Consider the following 17,148-nt stretch of genomic DNA (forward strand, 5'->3'; position numbering starts at 1 on the left):
TAGCTTCTAAGCAGCTTTCTCCCTTCTAGATCTGTATCTCTGTATCGCTCTAGAAATTGAATGGCATCGGGAAGGGGGGAAGGAAAAAAAAAAAAAAAACAAAAAAACAAACTTTATTAGAGCATCGCAATTAACACCGCGTGGTGGGATCGCGACTGGCGGGGAGGGGGCTCCGGGCCTCCTCCTGGGCGACCTGGCCGCGGCTTTCCGCAGGGCTCTGCCCTCCGGGAATCTTTTTACCCCCGGATCCAGCCCCCTCCCCTGGCAGCGGTAGGCGGGTGAGGCAGGGGGCGAGATGCGCCCCCCAAAAAACTCCAACCCCATTCCTTCTGCTCACGAGTTGGCTGATTTACAAGTCGCTTCTCCAAAGGGAATAGCGAAATACGGCATTTATCAACCAGAAACATACCTTAGGAAACCATGGAGATGCGCAGGGAAATGGGGGAGCGGGGAGGAATTCTGCCCTGCTCCTTTAAGCGGTTACTTGCTCCTTTCCTGATTGATGCTTGTTTTAATCTATTGCTGCTCCCAAGAGAGAAAAAAAGAAGGGGTCTCTCTTTTGTGGGCATGGGTAATGAAGCAGAGCACTGGCCCCAAAAAAAAAAAAAAATAAAGGGGGGGGGTGATAAAAAAAACAAGGGGGATCCCACTTTCTTAGCTCGCTGCCTGGGCGCGCAGGTAACACCCCCGGCCCCCAGAGCTGCATGTGAAATCGCCATTTCACCCCTGCACACTCCTTAATTGTTGGAAAAATGCTTTGTGAAGTCGCTCGCCGCCAGGAGTGCCGCCCCCAGCCCGCCTGCCCCCCCCCCGTCCCCTCCCCAGCCCGAGAAGCAACCCCGGGGGCTGTCGCCGCGTCCCCAAAATTAACTCAGGCGGCTCCCGGGGGCGTGCGGGAGGAGAAAGTGAAGTTTGGGCCGAAACCGTCCAATCTTCACCCAATTCCCCCCCGTCGCACCCGGGAGGGGTTTGTGACCCGGGGCCGCTTCCCTTCTCTTCCCCCGGTGCCGGCGGAGCAGAAACGTTTAATTTTCAACTTTATTCCCAGGCTCTGTCCATCTAACCATATGAAAGGCAAATAATTGAATTACAGCTGCGCTGGAGGAATGCGGCTGAGAAGGGCTCCAAATTGGTCCCTCTCCGCCCTCTCCCCCTAGCTGCCCGTTATTTTTGTGCCTAAAACTTTGGGAATTGGCGCTTTTGGGGCAGAGGGGGGTGAAGTGTCCTTATTTTCGTTTGCCGGAGCCCCAACCGCTGGGCTGCGCCGAGATTAGGAGACTTTAGGAGGAACTTGACACCTTGGAAAGAATTTCAGCATTTTTTTTTTTTTTTTTTTTCCCCCGAGGATTTTGGGGGACGAAGTTTAAACGTGGTAATGCGATAAAACAAACAAAAAAAAATACAAAAAATAATATAAAATTGGGGTTCACAGTGAGGCGGGGGAGAGGAAGAGTGGGAGCAATGAGGATGCGGCTGGGCTGGGAAGGGTCTGCCCGTGCTTTAATTTCAAAGCAAACGCTGCAGAAGACAGCACGGGAGTGAAAAAAGAGGGGGGGGGTGTAATTAGGGGTGGTGGTGCCCTCGGGGGGCAGGGGATAATTTAGGGACCACATTTTGGGTCCAGACAGGTCAGAAGCAGCGCTGGCTGGCTGCTTCATTTCCCCCCAGGACGCTTTTTTTTTTTTTTTTTTTTTTTTTTTTTTTTAAAGGAGGGAAAAAGAGAAGTTTCCAGCGGTTTGCACGGAAAGTCCTTTTACAGCTGCAAACAAAAGGGTTCGCGAGCCCTGGCGTCATGCCCCGCTGCGAGGAGGATTCCGGCCCCGCTCCCACTTTTTTGGGGGGAAAACACCGCCGATTTGGTCGGCCCCGGGAGCCGCCCTGGGCACCTGGAGCGAGCGGCAGAACCCGGCCCCTTCGGCTCCTCCTGAAAGGACCCGGCTGAGCAGCCCCGTTTAATTAAGGCTGTTAATGAGGGAGGCGCGCGGGGAGCTCGGGGGGAGGGGGGCACTCCCTTTGCTCAGGGGAAGGGCAGGTGCGACCCCTCCCCAGTCCATGAGGAGTGGGAACAACGGGCAAGACACCCCCCTCAAAGGATACAAGCCCCCCTCAAAGGGTAGGAGTCCCCCTCAAACCGGGGGTGTGAAGGCTCGGGGGGAGTTTTTTTTTGAACCTGGGGCAGGATCGGCCCCGCTGGGAACCGCAGGGATGCTCCGGCTGGTACGCGCCCAACTTTTTTCAGGCAAAACCCTTTTTTTTTTTTTTTCCCTAAAGTTTCTCCTCCCTGCTTTCACCCCAATGTATTTAATAATAATAATAAAAAAATAAAAAATTAAAAAAAGGAGGGGGGAGAGCCCCAGCTTTCCATCAAAAGGAAACCAAGCCTAGTAATGAATAATAATATATAAAAAAATAACCCGAGCCCGTAGATTTGCCTGCGCGCTGGGAAGCTGCTGCCTCTTATTGGTCCCTCGGCCCCGCCGCGGTACCCCCTTCCCCGGTGATGAATAAAAGAAAGGAGCTGGAGCCTATCACAGCGCTGGGGCTCGCTCTTCCTCCCCACCGACCCAAGTTGGGCTCTTTAACAACTTCCAAACCTCCCTCTGACACCCCCCCCTTCTCCCCTCCGGCTCCCCCCCCCCTCTCCCCCGCATCCCCGTAGCGACAGGCACCAACCACCAAAAAAAAAAAAATAAAATAAAAAACGGGGGAGAAAAAAAAAAAAAAAAGCAGCAACAACGAAATAAGGGGGAAAGTCGGCTCCCCCCCCTCCTCTCTGCCCCCCCATCCCTAAGCCCAGCCCAGCACCGAGGCAACTTTGGATGTGTCTGCTTCTCCCAGCAGCCTGGGTTACATTCCTCCGGAGCGCCCGCTCAGGCCGGTCGTGACATAGCCCTAAAACTTTAAGAGGAATTTCTGGTGGGTGAGCCCTCCCCCAACCCCCCCCCCCCCTTGTTATTATTATTATCATCATCATCATCATTATTTCGATTCTTATCCTTTTTATTTTCGGAGCAATGATTTCTCCCTTGTTTTGCAGCCGCGGGCTGGAAGAGAGGAACCCTTCAGCCTCCCCGGAGAAGGCGACGAGAGGCGACCCCGCAGCTCCCTCCCTTCGCCCGGGGCTCGGGGGTGCCCCCGGTTCGCAGCGGAGCCCCTCCACCGCCCGGCCTGCCCCGCCATGGCAGCTCTGCCCGGGACGGTGCCGCGGATGATGCGCCCGGCTCCGGGGCAAAACTACCCGCGCACCGGCTTCCCCTTGGAAGGTAGGTCTGGGACACCACCCCCCCTCCCCGCAATGCCTATTTTCTTCTTATTTTTTTTTTTTTTTTTTTTCTTTTTTTTTTTTTTCCCCTTTTTTTTTCTGCTTTTTTTCTGGTGGATTTTCACAAGGGGGGAGCCGGGCTGGGTGGGCTCGAAGTTCAACTTAAATCAGAGGGTCCCGAGCCGAGCATCCGACTCCTCTCCGCGGTGTAGCCGCTTTCCCACGCCGTGCCCTTCCCCACGCAGCTGTAGGGCTCCATCTCTGCGCCTTTCCGAGCTTTGCGTCCCCAAATTCCCTCCCCTGTTAAAATAGTTACAGGCAGCATGCAGGTTTTGGGGAGCACGTTCCGATATTTTCTTTCGACCCCCTAAAAAAGTCCCAGCCCTAAAGAGATAAGAAAAAAAGAAAGAAAAGGGAAAAAAAAAAAAAAAAAAGAAACAACCGAAGTGATTGTTTCCAACTTTTCCCGAGGAAAGCAGAACCCAAAGCCCAGAGCATCTGCTGGAGCCGGGAGCAGACGCGCGGCTCCAGCGCGGAGCGGGCAGCGGTGTGGCCTTGGCCGGGGCTGGTGAGGGGAAACGGGGGGGGACTTGGGAGCTGTCACCTCGCGAAGTGTCATCCCCGTGTCATCCCCACCTCGCAGAGCTCCCAACTTCCCCGGTCGTCTGCTTTCCCTTTGTGTGGGCACCCGGCACCCGGGTTATTATTTCTGCCCAAGGCTGTGCGAGGGAATAAAATAAAAGAAAGCAAAATTAGAGCAGGAGCCCTTTCCCCGCATTTATTAACCGGGAGAATTTCATACAGACCGTGATCAAGTGGCGAAACTCAAACCTGTGGAAAGCCACGCAGGCTGCAAAACATACAAGCTGGGGGGATTTGCTGAAGTGCTTTTCTGTAGCAAATGAAGTAAAACAGACGGCAAGGGAAAGGATCAAAGGATTACAACAATATTTGCACAACATGACTGGGAATAATGAAAAGAGAGAGCGGCCGGCGGTTTTAGTGCCTCTTGAATGTAAAATTGGCCACTCGAGTGTTATCTGTCGATAATGATATATCCAGGGAGTGCTGGCCAAGTGACTTTGAATTAGTGGTGCATGATTCTTGTTAAATCGCGAGGCAATTTCTGGAATCGACTTTTCTTTGTAAAGAGAAAATCACCCCTTCGCCCCCTCCAGCCTTTCTGCAAATTACGCAGCTGAGTTCTTCCTTTCTTCCTTTTTTTTTTTTTTTTTTTTTTTTTCCCCTTCCCTAATTTCGAACCTGTGAAATCGTATTAATCTGCTAGATCCACCTCGGGAGATGCGGAGCACACCGGGGAGGGGAGCGCTGCTCGGGAGCGGCTCCGGCCGCGCAAGGTGCCGGGGATGCGGCGGGGGCTCCGCGCCCATCGCGGCTCCTCGAACGTGCCTAAAACCGGACCCAAAGCCCGGCAAAACCCCTCCGGGGTATTTAGAGGGGTTATTTACAAAAGTTTGCCTGCAAACAGATATCCGCCTGCCCGTAACTTGGAGCGAGGAGCGGAGAGCGCCTTAGTGGGAAGTGGGAACTTTTTTGTTTGTTTGTTTGTTTTTAGCTTTGCAATGCAGTTTTAAAAATCTTTTCCTATTTCCACCGGCGGTCTGGTTTAAAACGTACGCGTGAAATGCCAAAAATACGTACAGACGCATAAGCACCTCGGGGAGAGCAGGGAGATGGGGGAGTGCGGCTCCGGGACCCTTCATTTTCGGCCCCTCGGTGGGAAAACTTTCCCGTTTTCCCGGGGCACGGCGTCAGGGATGCGGGACAAAAGCCGAGGCCAAGGGCTAGGAGAGGTTTCTGCCCGGCTTTAGGGCGCAAAAGCCGGGGGTGCAAACTAGAGGTGCGGGGAGGGACGCGCCGCGTTTTGCCGGATTCTCCAATTTATTTTTTATTTTTTATTTTTCCGTGCTCCAGTGTCCACCCCGCTGGGCCAGGGCCGGGTGAACCAGCTCGGAGGGGTTTTCATCAACGGGCGTCCTCTGCCCAACCACATCCGCCACAAAATCGTGGAGATGGCTCACCACGGCATCCGGCCCTGCGTGATATCTCGGCAGCTGCGCGTCTCCCACGGCTGCGTCTCCAAAATCCTCTGCAGGTACCAGGAGACGGGCTCCATCCGGCCCGGGGCCATCGGAGGCAGCAAGCCCAGGGTGAGTGCAAGGTGGGGGCCGCGCTGCAACTTGGGCCGGTGCCCCCCACACACACACACCCTCCGCCTCCCCAAACTCCCCGAGGTTAGGAAGCATCGGGAGGGGGGATTTCTTGGATTTTGGGACGGGGAGCGGTAGAGGGAAGGTGGAGGGGAAGGGGCTGTGAGCAAGCGGCAGTTTGCAGGCTCGGTTGGGGAGAGAGCCCGGTGCCGGGCGATGAAGAAATGAACGCGGGATTCCCCTGCAACAAGTGGCCCACGTTCAAGGGTTCGCTTCAGCCCCCGTGCGCGGGGAGGGGGTGAGCCGGTTTCCTTCAGGGAGCTATAGACCTCTCCCCCGAAAGCATCCCTCACACCCTCTCCTTCCCTTCTTCGGGCTCACGATAAATCCATGCTTGCTGTCTCCTTGTCCCCCTGAGACTTTAGTTTTAGGGGGGGTGAGTGGACTCCACAGCTGTGGGAGAGGAGTGCCTTCTCCCAGCTTTATTTTCCCCCTTTCCACCCCTCAAATACCTATTCTTGACCCCCAAAACTAGCGGCCTGGCTTAATTTTTTCAATTAAAAGGTCTTTCTCTCTCCCCCCTTCCCTCTCTCTGCACTTGCACATGCGGGCACACACTGGTGGCCATTGACCACAAAAGCAGGTTGCGACTCCCGACGTGGAGAAGAAAATCGAGGAGTACAAGAGGGAGAACCCTGGGATGTTCAGCTGGGAGATCCGGGACCGGCTGCTGAAGGATGGGCACTGCGACCGCAGCACTGTGCCCTCAGGTGAGAAGGCAGCCTGGCCAGCAGGGTCCCCACGGCCAGAGAGAGTTGTTTTGGGGCATGGTTATCTCCAGCTGACACCAAATGCGTTCCCAGGGGCTGCAGGCATCCTCTCAGCCCTTACTTTGAATGGGAAGGGGGGAAAGGATTGCCCCAAGTAAACCCTGCTGCAGCAAATAAGCACAAGGTGGAGGTGAGGAGTGTTTGTGCCCTGGATGCACAGAGCTACTGGGAAAAAAGAAAAAAAAAAAAGAAATGCAATAAAGACAATTTCCTCAATTTACTCATCTCTCTGGAAAGTACCAGGAGTCCTCACCTTGGGCAGAGCATGCATGGGGCAGGCCCCAAACCGGGGGTCAAGGGGATCCTGCTGGGTCTATGTCCCACTCGACTCAGTGGGAGCATGCGTGCAGCTGTGCTTCTCTCAGTCCGGGCTCCCCATCACCCCCAGGAAGCAGTGCTGTACCCCAGTCTTGGGCTGTGCCGAGGGTCTGGTCATTTTTTTTAGGTCCTGGCTCCTCTGGCTAAAAGTTTCCATCTGCTCTGGGGAGGCTGAGCCTCCCCTTCAGGGCACAGTTCCCCCAGAGTGAGGTCCAGAGGAAGGCCCGGGGCTGGATCCAGCTGATGAGGCCTCACCAGGTACCCCACAGGGTGCAAGCCAAATCCCCAACACAAAGCTGTTGGTAACCTCAGGGGGAACATCCTGGGACACCCTGCACACAGCCCCTGGGGTTCTGGGACTTCTGGGTGGAGGATGAGGAGTGCATCCAACCTGGGGCATCCATGCCATTGGCTCGTGGCACCTCAGGGGAGAAGCCAGAAGCACTGGGGCTGGTGTGGCTGAGCAGGCAGGTGCAGCACGCCCCTGGGAAAGGGGGTGAGCTGCCCTCCGTGGGGGCTCCTGCATGTCTGGGAGGCTCTGGCTTGGGTTTCCCCACCGGCTCCCGTGTTGCATTCCCAGGCAGCTTATATTTGCCTTCTTGTCTTTGACTGTCTGAGGTTTAGTGAGTTCGATTAGCCGTGTGCTACGCATCAAATTCGGGAAGAAAGAGGAAGAGGAGGACTGCGACAAGAAGGAGGAAGATGGGGAAAAGAAGGCCAAGCACAGCATAGACGGCATCCTGGGCGACAAAGGTTAGAGGCGGCCGTGCGTGCCCTGGGCTGGGCTGGAGGGGACTGGTGGGCCCAGGGACATGTCCCTGCCCGCTCAGATCGATAACAAATAGGGGCTGGCCCCAGAGCCCTCTATTTTTGCTTTCCAGAAAGGTCTGGTGTCAGAGTCAAGGTGCGGTGCTGCCCTGGCAGGGTCCAGTGGTACCCAGCCCCTTGGGGTCCGGATGCTTTTCCCATCCCTGGGAGGAAGAGTTGTCAGTGTTTTGCTCACAGCTGCTCCAGGTCAATTATTTATAAAGGGGGAAAGAGATGGCCGGGGGAGGCATCTCTGATTCCTAAATGAATTTGTTAAACAGATTTCTCTCCTGCTCTCTAAGTGGTCCCCTGAAACTCTGGCTGACAGTTGACCGATTTGGCCAATCAATATCAATTAGGGAGCCCAGGATGTGCGCTGCTGTGGGGCTGTGGTGGGAGCCACCAGCACCGGGCAAGGGGGGGCTGTGGATGGAAGCACGCGGGGGGCTGCCCCCCTGAGTGAAATAATAAATAGGGATAATAAAGCTGGGGCTGCTGATGAAAGGCCTGAGGCCAGTTGCGGAGCCGGGGGAGAACTGGTGACACCTCCTACGGCTGGTGCTTTCCTCTCGTGGGATGAAAAATCAAACTTTTTCAAGCTCCTTGTGCCTGGGGAAATGTGGGGTTGGGGGCGAGACGCAGCTGGAGCAGGCCGTGTGGCTTCTGTAGTTTTAGTTTTGGCAAGCTGGGGAAGGGGGCAGGGGGAGATGGCTCCCCAACCCCCCACAAAGAGGAAAGGTGGTATTTTTAGTGGATGTGATTGAAGCTTGTCAAACAGGGGGAAACTTAAAGCAGAGGGAGGTAGTGGTTCAGGCACAGAATTTTATTCCCTTGTGTCAAAGAGGTTTTGCTATTTCTCTTCAAAATTGATGGCAAAATGGCGATGGCACAGGCCCGTCAGGGTCGCACTGGTGTTAAAGCGGTGGGAGTTTGGGGAAACTTCGCGACATCGCCGACGGAGTGGGCACAAAGTCCTTCCTGCGTGGAAACGCTCCCACGTCCACGCGTGGGAAGCAGGGTGATTGCTTGTGGAGTTTCTGACTGCAAAGTTTTTCCCCAATTTGAGACAATGTGGGCGAGCGGGGAATATTGAAGTGCGGTGAATTTTGGGCAGAGAAAAGCTTCTCCGTGTCACCATCAAACGTTACTGGGAGTTTTAAATGAAGGTGCACAAAAGGGGGTTCTTTAAGGGTCCGATCCTTTTTTTTTTTTTTTTTTTTTTTTTTCCAACCTTGAAGATGAACTTCACTTACAAAGACCTTTAAGTCTATTGAACCTTTATAAGCAAAAGATTCCCGGCCACAAAAGCAAACATTAGAAGAAAAAAAAAAAAGAAAAAAAAAAAAAAAGAAAGAAAAAAGAAAAAGGGGAAAAAAGGGGGAAAAACCCTAGGCTGCCTTAAAATGGAGTAAAGGGATGGGGGAGGGAGGGCTTGTCTATTCTCATTCAAAATTCTGCAAGGAGGAGAAAAAGTTTGGACAAAGGGCCAAGGAAGGGAAGAAAGGGAGATAAATTATTCAAAACTCCCTGCTGTTAGATAGTTTTGTAATATTATAGGACCGTCTGTTGGAAAAAGGATAGCCGTTGGACGTTGCAAAATGTTGCTTGTGATTTGGAAATAGGCGATGCTCATTTGCAAATCGGGTCCATTGTGTGTGAGGAGAGCTCCCCCCGTATCACGCCGCGGTTTATTTCTTTTTATTTCGGGGGGAGCTTTGGGGGCTTTAAAGATTTATTTTCTTCGGGTCCCTTAGCTTCAAAAAGAAAAAAATTGGAACTGCGGGATGATTTTTTTTTTTTTTTTTCCCCTGTTCGTCCCCCCCCCCCCTTCCCAAAATCACCACGACCGCAGTAGCTGGAGGCTTTTTTATTCCGTAATAATATGCAGAATTGCGTGTCAACAAGCAAACCAGAACGGGCTCCATTCCTGTGCGGATAATATCGCGGGCAGACAAAACACGAGCCCCCGATTTTAGGAACCCAGCCCGTTTGCAGTCGAGTGCTAATTTGGGCAAACTCGGGTGCGGGAGCCCGCGGAGCGCCGCGCTGCCCATCCCGAGAGATAACCCCCGAATTCCGTGTGCTTGGCTTTCTTTATTTTGTTGATTTTTTATTGATGTTGTTGTTGTTTTTCCTGCCCCATAATGACGCCGGGACTCTGCGGGTTGGGATAAAATCCTCCCCAAAAGCCCGAAGCCGGGGGGGAGCCACAGCCGCCGGAGGAGCGGAGCCAGGGGGTGCCGGGGAGCGTTGGGATCCGCCGCTGCCTCGGGACCGGGAGCGCTAAAAAAAATAATCAGAATACAGCCCAGTCCCTCCACCAGTGTGCATTTTGAAATGTTTTAATAATAGCCCCAATTAAGGTAAATGATGACCGTTCAACTTGTAAATCACTTAGAGGCGGGGAGTGCGCGCTGTGTATTTTGCTTTTTTTTTTTTTTTTTTTTTTAATCTGAAATAACAATACGCTTCGGAGGTCTCTTCCCCCGCACCCGACCAATTTATTATTTTTTTTTTTAAGGAGAGGGAGAGCGAGGTTTGCCACAAACCCACAAAACCACCAATGCGTTCCTGACACTTGTTCTCCAGCTCAGCTTTTACTGAGTGGCTCTGTGGGTTTTTGACTATTACTATTTTTTTTTTAACACCTTTTCATTATTTTCGCGGATGGGGGCGGCACGGGAGAAGGAGAAAGAGGAGAGGGGAAACTTTGTTTTGGCCTTTTTCCTCTTGACAAACGCCTTTGCTCCATTTGCGGGTTCTCCTTGCGGGGAGCCAGGGGAAGACAGCCCTAAATGCTCTCTCTTTTTAAGTGTTAAAGAAAGCTTCCACCCTGCGCCTGTTTCTTTCTATCGTCTGCTTGGCATTTAATAATGTTAAGACTTATTAGAGCTGGTAATGAAAACTGTGGCTGTTGAATAGGGAGCTGTGTTGGAGAAGGGTGTAATAGCTCCAAGGCATGCTAAGAAATGTATTTATCCCCAATCAGTACTCACTCTCTGAGTTCCCAGCACAAACGTTAAGTTGAAGGGTTTTAAGGCAGATTAAATTGAGCCTTTATTTCTTTGCACTTTCATCTTTAAACGGCTCACTCCAGCTAGCCCTGGGCATATATTCATGAGGCTTCACTTTATTTTTTTTTTTTTTATCCTTGTTAAGACCGAGTTATTATTATTTGGTGTTGTTGTTATTTATTATGACTGTTGGGGTTTATTAGGGAGGGTCACGTCTGGGTGATGCGATGCTCCCCCGCACCGCGAGATGCGAGGTGGGGAGAGTGAGGGGGGGGGGATAATTTGGGCAGCCCCAAATTAAAGGGGGGCAAGGGGGGAGAGCGTAGGCCCGGCTGCCCTCAGGGGAGGCTCGGGGCTGGAGCTGCAGGGGCAGGCGGGACTGACGCGCGAGTTTTCATATTTAAAAAAAATATATATATATTTTTTAATTATATATATTTTATTAGTGTCCTCCTCTGCTTTATTTCTCTTGAGCTCCGCTTTATTGCACGGGGCTTCCAGCACCGAGCTCTGCCCCATTTTTTTCCCTTTCCTCCCCACCCCGGGTCAGCGTGGCAATATTGCGTGGGTGCCTTGCGAGGTCGGGAAGGCCGCGTGTGGAAGAAGGGACTGGAAGAGGATTTTGGTTTATTGGGGGCTGGAAACGTGAACAGGTGGGAGCAGCAGCGGGGGGCTGCTGGGGTGCACCCCCCGGTACTAACGGTGGCATTTGGTGCCCGCCGGTGCAGGGAGGTTCGTTTTTTTTTTTTTTTTTTAGGGGTGGGAGGGAGGTTCGGGTATGTGCACAGGTCCTGCCAAATTTAATTAGGGTCAGGGCTGTGAATGGATACACAGCAAGAGTGCGGGATGGGGGGGTTGGGGGGGCTTCCCTTGCTTTCACACCTGGGAAGTGGCTTTGTCCCCCTGAGCCGGGGGGGAGGGGTAGCCCCTTTATCAGCAAACAATCTGCATCGATTTAAAACCAACAAGCGCTTTCTCTGTAAATGTGTGTTTAGGAGGGAAATGGGGGGGAACAGACACTTCATCAAATCAAGGGATTACGAAAGGTTGGCAATCTAATCAAACAGAGACCAGGCGGGATTTGTGAGTGTTGCGAGTGGGATCAGCTCTAATAATGGGGGGCAGGAAAGAGATAGGGTAGTGTCAAGCAATTCATTGGCTTTAGGCTCAGTTATTCTGTGCATATTTCAGGGAGAGAGAGAGGAGAGGGGAGGGAAAAGGGAAAAAAAAATACAGGGAGAGGGAGAAGGAAGGGGGGCTGTATGTGAGCACACACGGAGCTTACATGTCACAAAAAAAGCTGAGACAAATGAGGTACAACAATAAACACAGATAACAATTACAAAGGCAAACAGTGGCTTTTGGGAACAAGTAGCTGCAGAACCTGGTCTACATAAACAAAGTAGGCAAATGTTTGCAAGATAAACTCCTTCCTAAATCAAGTGTGACGGGAAGGAGAGAAGAGAGGAGGAGAGATAAGGTTGGAGAGGGGAATAAACGAGTATAATCTAATACAAGACGTTTTAAAAAACAAACTTAAGACAAGGATGCGGGGAGAGAGGTTCAATTATACAGTAGGAAGTGAAATAATATAAGGGAGACGTTTATGATCCGGGGCTTGCTTGCTTGTTTGTTTTCTGCTTTCCCCCCCCCGTTCTTTTCGGAGGGAGAAGGGGTCGAGTTGTGGGGCTGGGGAAACAACCGCGGCTGCGGGCAGGGGAGCGGGCGGGGGGCCGGAGCTGGGCTCGCAAATGCAGGGGGAAGGGGAAAGGGAAGGAAATACGGGGCCGAGCCAGGGCTGCCCGATTTGAAGGTGGATGGCAGACTGCGTGAGCCACGGGGAGGGATAGAGAGCGGCTATTTTGCCTTTCGTAATCGAGTGGGGGAGATGGATGCCGCGATAGAGGAGGGGAGGAAGGAAGCTGTAAGGTATATTTCTAATCCCAGGTTTTGTCGGTAATTGGGGTAGAAGAGAGGAGGCACAGATTGAATTAAGCGGCAGGAAGACTGCGAGGCAAATGTGGGATCCAGGTGTGCGCGGGGATTGTTCGGAAACAAACGGTCCCCCCCCACCCCCCCCAAAAAAAAAAAAAACGCTCTTAATGCCCGAATAATTTTAAGAAGTAGTTTAAGGCTGTGTTGGGGTTTATTCTCTGTTTCATATATATATATATGGATCTCTCCAAATGAGAATAGTATATAAGAAGGGAGAGACGTGTCTGCAGTATGGTTAAAGGAATTAGATATTTACCAGTTTGAAATAAGCCTGGTTATAAAAAAGCGAGAGAGAGAGACACTGAAAAGATGAGACGGGAGAACACTTCAAACGAATTCATCATCTGGAGTGGTGAAGAGGAGATTTAGAGACAGTATTGGGAAGTTATTTAGATATTAATAACATATTTTCCTGAGGCGTCAGGAGTGCCTCCATACGCACTTTTTTCTCGCAGCTATTTGGCTGGGTGAAATATGGGAGACCCAAATGTTGGGAAGAGATAACACAATCAGCCTAGCCCTGGTCCTGTGACTGCATCATAGCATTAAACCCGGATTAACCTCCCCTTTCTCCCCTCCCCCCCCTCCGCCCCCCCCCCCCCCCCCCCCCCCCCCCCCCCCGAGAAGCTTTCCAAATTTTTCAGGGGAATTTACATGGCAGGATTTTAAAGCATATATAACACTAGCCTTAAAGCTGTAAGGTACTTACTCGAGCATTAGGGTAAGGCGAGGGGGAAGCATCTTTCTGAAAATTACGTCTGCTACAAAAGAAATAAGCAAATAAGGGACCCTCTTAAGACCTGAGCTTTGGAGATATTATATTTATAGAGCCTATTCTCCAAAAAAAAAAAAAAAAAAAAAGCCCATTTCAATCAGCTGCCACATAACTCCTCTCTACCAATGGCTTTTTTTTTTTTTTCTTTTTCCTTTTTATTAATCTGAACTTCACTCTGGTTTGGACTTTTTTTTTTTTTTTTTTTTTTTTTTTTGGGTGGGAGGGGGAGGAGGTGAGAAAATGCTGGGGGCTGCCGGCCGGGCAACAGCGGGGACTGCGAGCCGGATGGGGACAAGGAACGGGGATGGGAAAGGGTTTGGGGATGGAGACAGGGATGGGGACACCGCTGCCCCCGGCTGCGAGCTGCCCGGCCGGACTCTGGTGGCACCGTTTCCCCCTCGAGGGGGTGTTGAAGATGCAGGTGGAGCAAGCAGCCGGCCGGGTGGTGGTGGTGAGGGGGGGCTGCGTATGAGGAGGGGCGGGTCCCTTGTCCTTTCTATCCCGAATCAGCCCAGAAAAAGAAATGAAGGAATAAATGGGCGCAGGTGCGGGTGGGCAGCTGACAGCGGGACAGGGATGCGGCGGGGCCGGGGGCAGCGGCTCTGCTGCATCCCCCTTCAAAAAAAAAAAAAAAAAAAAATCTCATCTTCATCCTCCTCCCCGGCTCATCCCTCCCCGGGGACGGAGCTCGGTGCGCACAGCATTTCGCGTGAACTGGCCCCAAAAGCGATGAGATGCCAGACGACGCCCGGTTGGGGGGGTTGAGGACTGGCAGCGGGGGCTTTTCGGACGGGTTCGGGCAGAGGGCTGCGGGGGGGAACGGCAGGGACAGGGGCAGGGAGAGAGAAGAAGTAGGTGAGGAAAAGTAGAGGCAGCTTGAGGAAATTGAGAAGCTTATAGTCTTTGATCCTTGGATGCTTTTCGTTATCAGAAACATTTGTGGTGACACCGGTACAAAGGAAGTTCATCATATTACAGACTGCTCGGGCCGCTTGCAGGAATCGCTGTCTATTAATTAGCAGGCGCTCTGTCTTGTGGGACACGGGAGATCTGGCGCTGCACATTACGTGCTTGGATGGCTCCGGGTCCGGCGCTGAATTGCTGCTGCAAAGGGCCCTTCTTGCGCCAAGGTCCTGCGGGGGCAGCGGAGGGGGGGGACAGCCTGCTCCTGCCCTGTGCCTGCAGCTATACCCGTGCCAGGGCCGTGGATGTGCCTACAGCTACTGGGCGACGGATGGCCCGGGGCTGGGGGGTGGCAGGGCTGCGCTGTCCGTGCTGGGGGGCCGGGGAAGGGGCGCAGCGCTTGTTTCGGGGGGGATCCCCGCCGCCAATAGCGACCCGAAAAACCTCTCCGCACCCCGTCGGGTCTTCCCGGAGAGAAGGCAGCTGGAAATGGGGGGGGTCCCTCCTTTCAAGGCACAACCCAAGGGATGTTCAAGCCCTGCCCGCGCTCCCCTTGCACCTCCATCTGTCCGGGAAGCGCTGGCAAGGGGTGAAAAAACTTTGTTTTTCTTTTTTTTTTTTTTTTCTTTTTTTTGGGGGGGAGGGGGAATAAAATGGCATTCAAGGAGGGGGTCGCGCTTCTTATGGCGTTGGGGGACACGGGAGGGCACTCAGGGTTGCTCGGCAGTGTGTGCGTGTGGGGGGGGAGCCGCCTCCATTTACACCCGCTGCCCCCCCTCAGAGCTGGCCGCCCCCTGCCCCCGGGCTCCCTCTGGAAGGCAGAGGAAGCCCTTCTTGGTTTTCACTCTTCTCTGTTTTTTTGTTGCTGTTGCTAAAATTGGAAGGAAGCACTTTGCCTGACCCTGGAGAGTGGGGCTGGGGGCACGGCGGCCTGCGAGGCTCCCGCTCGGGGTAGGTGCGGCAGCCGTGGGGAGAACGGGGGGGGGGGACACCCGGCAGCCTTCAGCCTTCAGTGGCTTCTTTGTCCGGAGCCCCTAAAGAGCGCGGATCAAAGTGACCTGGTGGCTTCTTGAAAGGAGGGAGAGGGGAGGGGGAAACTGCGGGCTCCGAGCCGAGCGGCTGCGTCCCCACCGAGAGGTTGCTGTCCCCAAAGTGGGGGTGGGAGAGGAGGAGAGGGGGTCCCCACCGGCCTGCCCAGCCCCCTGGGGGGGGTCCAGGGGGCTGCCCCCTCCCCGCTCTGCCGCCTGAGTCGGGATGGGGACGGGGATGGAGACGCAGCCGCCACGGGCGGGGACGCAGCATTGCCGTGTCCCCGGCCCCCGGGGGCCGTCCCCAACCCTTGGTGGTGGTGGGGGTGCTGAAAAAAATTAATTTTCCTCTTTTCGAGGGGAGCGGTGAAGGGAAGGGGGGCCACGGGGACACCTGCCTCTGACCCACTGCCATCGCCATTTGCGCCCGCATCTTGAGTGGAGGGAAAAGTCCGAAGCGACGGCAATTCTGTAATTTATTTATTTTCCGTTCCCATTATGGGGACGAATTGATTTGCATATTTATTGGGAATTAAAGGAGAGAGAGGAAAGTTGACTCGACAGGATTTCTCAACGAGAAACTGGTTTCGAGCAACTTCAAGTGGAGTTAAAAACGCTCGGGTGATTTTTCGCCTCTCCCGAAGTTAGCACAAACGTCCTCAAACCGCCCGCGAAACTTCCCACGGGCAAACAGCTCAAAAAAATTTGGGGTTCGAGCTTCACTGATACGAACAGAGCCCAGGCTTGCGCTTTAATAAAGATCCCTTGGTTGCATTATTTTGCATTTTTAAATGTATAAGCGTCCTTGAAAAGAGAGGGTGAGCGTACAAAGGACACTTCGATGTCGAGGGATATTCAGGGGACAGTCATGTTTAAATTCGCTACAATTGTCCCCAGCACATTTGATTGCTCGAAAAAAGAAAGAAACACTGACATGAATAGGAATGGGGGGGTTGGGGGGAGGACGACACGGCATTAATAGCCCCCAACCTTTGTATAGTATAAATTATCCAAGAGAGGGCAGATAGCCGGAGCTGCTGGTGATTTTAAAGGGCTATATCTATATCCACGTAGTTACGTGCGGATTTGGTGAAAAGCTGGCATTTTCTGGAGGGATTCGTTATTTATGTGCAGGAACTCACTTCTTGCAAATTCTTTCCCCACTTCTCGAGGAGATGAGTGTTTGGTGCTAAATAGCAGTAAATTGAGCTATTTGAAGGTGCTTTTTTTTTTTTTTTTTTTTTTTTTTTTTTTTTTTTTTTAATGTGAAAATTGGAATATTTGGTTTGTACCTTGTTGCTCTGTTTCTTTTTCCTGGACTTTTCTCCTTAATCTCCTTCCAGCCACAAACCCTCCCTTGTGCGTGCGGCTGAATGTGCTCGCAGCGGGTAAGCTGCAATTTCCATTCCTGAAACTCCAGCAAAAGGAGGAGAAAAGTTTGCAGATTTAACAAATGTGGTTTTTTTTTTTCTTTAAAAACAAACAAACAAAATAACCCCGTTCTCGCTGCCTTCAGTTCACCGGAGGGGGGATGTGTGAAGAGGGAGAGGAGGCACAGCCCCACATTAGGACGCATATAGAGGACGAGGGGATCCAAGCTGTTTAAATCTAAGTGATGTTTTTGGGGAAAATATATATAAATATAGACACTGTCAAAACCACCGTGCTTCTCAGGGGAAAATGCACACAGGTTAACGGTGCAGACGTAGGCAAACCTCTGTCAAGGGGAAAACTCGTTGGGACCAACTGCTGAAGAACGAAATAACTTCAGGGCGGAACAGAGATCCGCGTGGGGTTCGGTTGCCAAGGGTCCCCCGGGGAGAAAAACTCATCGCAGACCCCCCCACCCACACACACAATCGCATGTCGCGATCGGTTCCTCCCTGCGAGGCAGCCGGGCAGGGCAGGGCAGAAGCGAAGCCGAGCCCCCGCGCATCGCCGCATCCCGGCCGCTGGGGCTTCGTGACTTTTCTCGCCGGTTCTCAACTTTACCCCGGCTGAATTTGATCTTTTTCACTCTTTTTTTGCCTCCCTCCCACCTCCCC

At 52.7% G+C, this 17,148-nt stretch overlaps 1 protein-coding gene across 3 annotated transcripts in view; it reads left to right on the top strand.

The window, feature by feature from the left end:
* Nucleotides 1-3,178: 3,178 nt before the first annotated feature.
* Nucleotides 3,179-17,148, top strand: part of PAX7 (paired box 7) — a 99,313-nt gene continuing 85,343 nt past the window's right edge. For 2 of the 3 annotated variants that reach the window (XM_032201519.1, XM_032201521.1), the window contains exons 1-4: nt 3,179-3,263; nt 5,198-5,433; nt 6,074-6,203; nt 7,206-7,334. In XM_032201519.1, the coding sequence (XP_032057410.1) occupies nt 3,179-3,263; nt 5,198-5,433; nt 6,074-6,203; nt 7,206-7,334 (580 nt within the window). Of the gene's footprint in view, nt 3,264-5,197; nt 5,434-6,073; nt 6,204-7,199; nt 7,335-17,148 lie in introns of all 3 variants that reach the window. The other variant, XM_032201520.1, reaches the window with a different exon arrangement.

This window comes from Aythya fuligula, chromosome 21 (genome assembly GCF_009819795.1).
Source record: "Aythya fuligula isolate bAytFul2 chromosome 21, bAytFul2.pri, whole genome shotgun sequence".
NCBI classification, from domain to species: Eukaryota; Metazoa; Chordata; class Aves; order Anseriformes; family Anatidae; genus Aythya; species Aythya fuligula.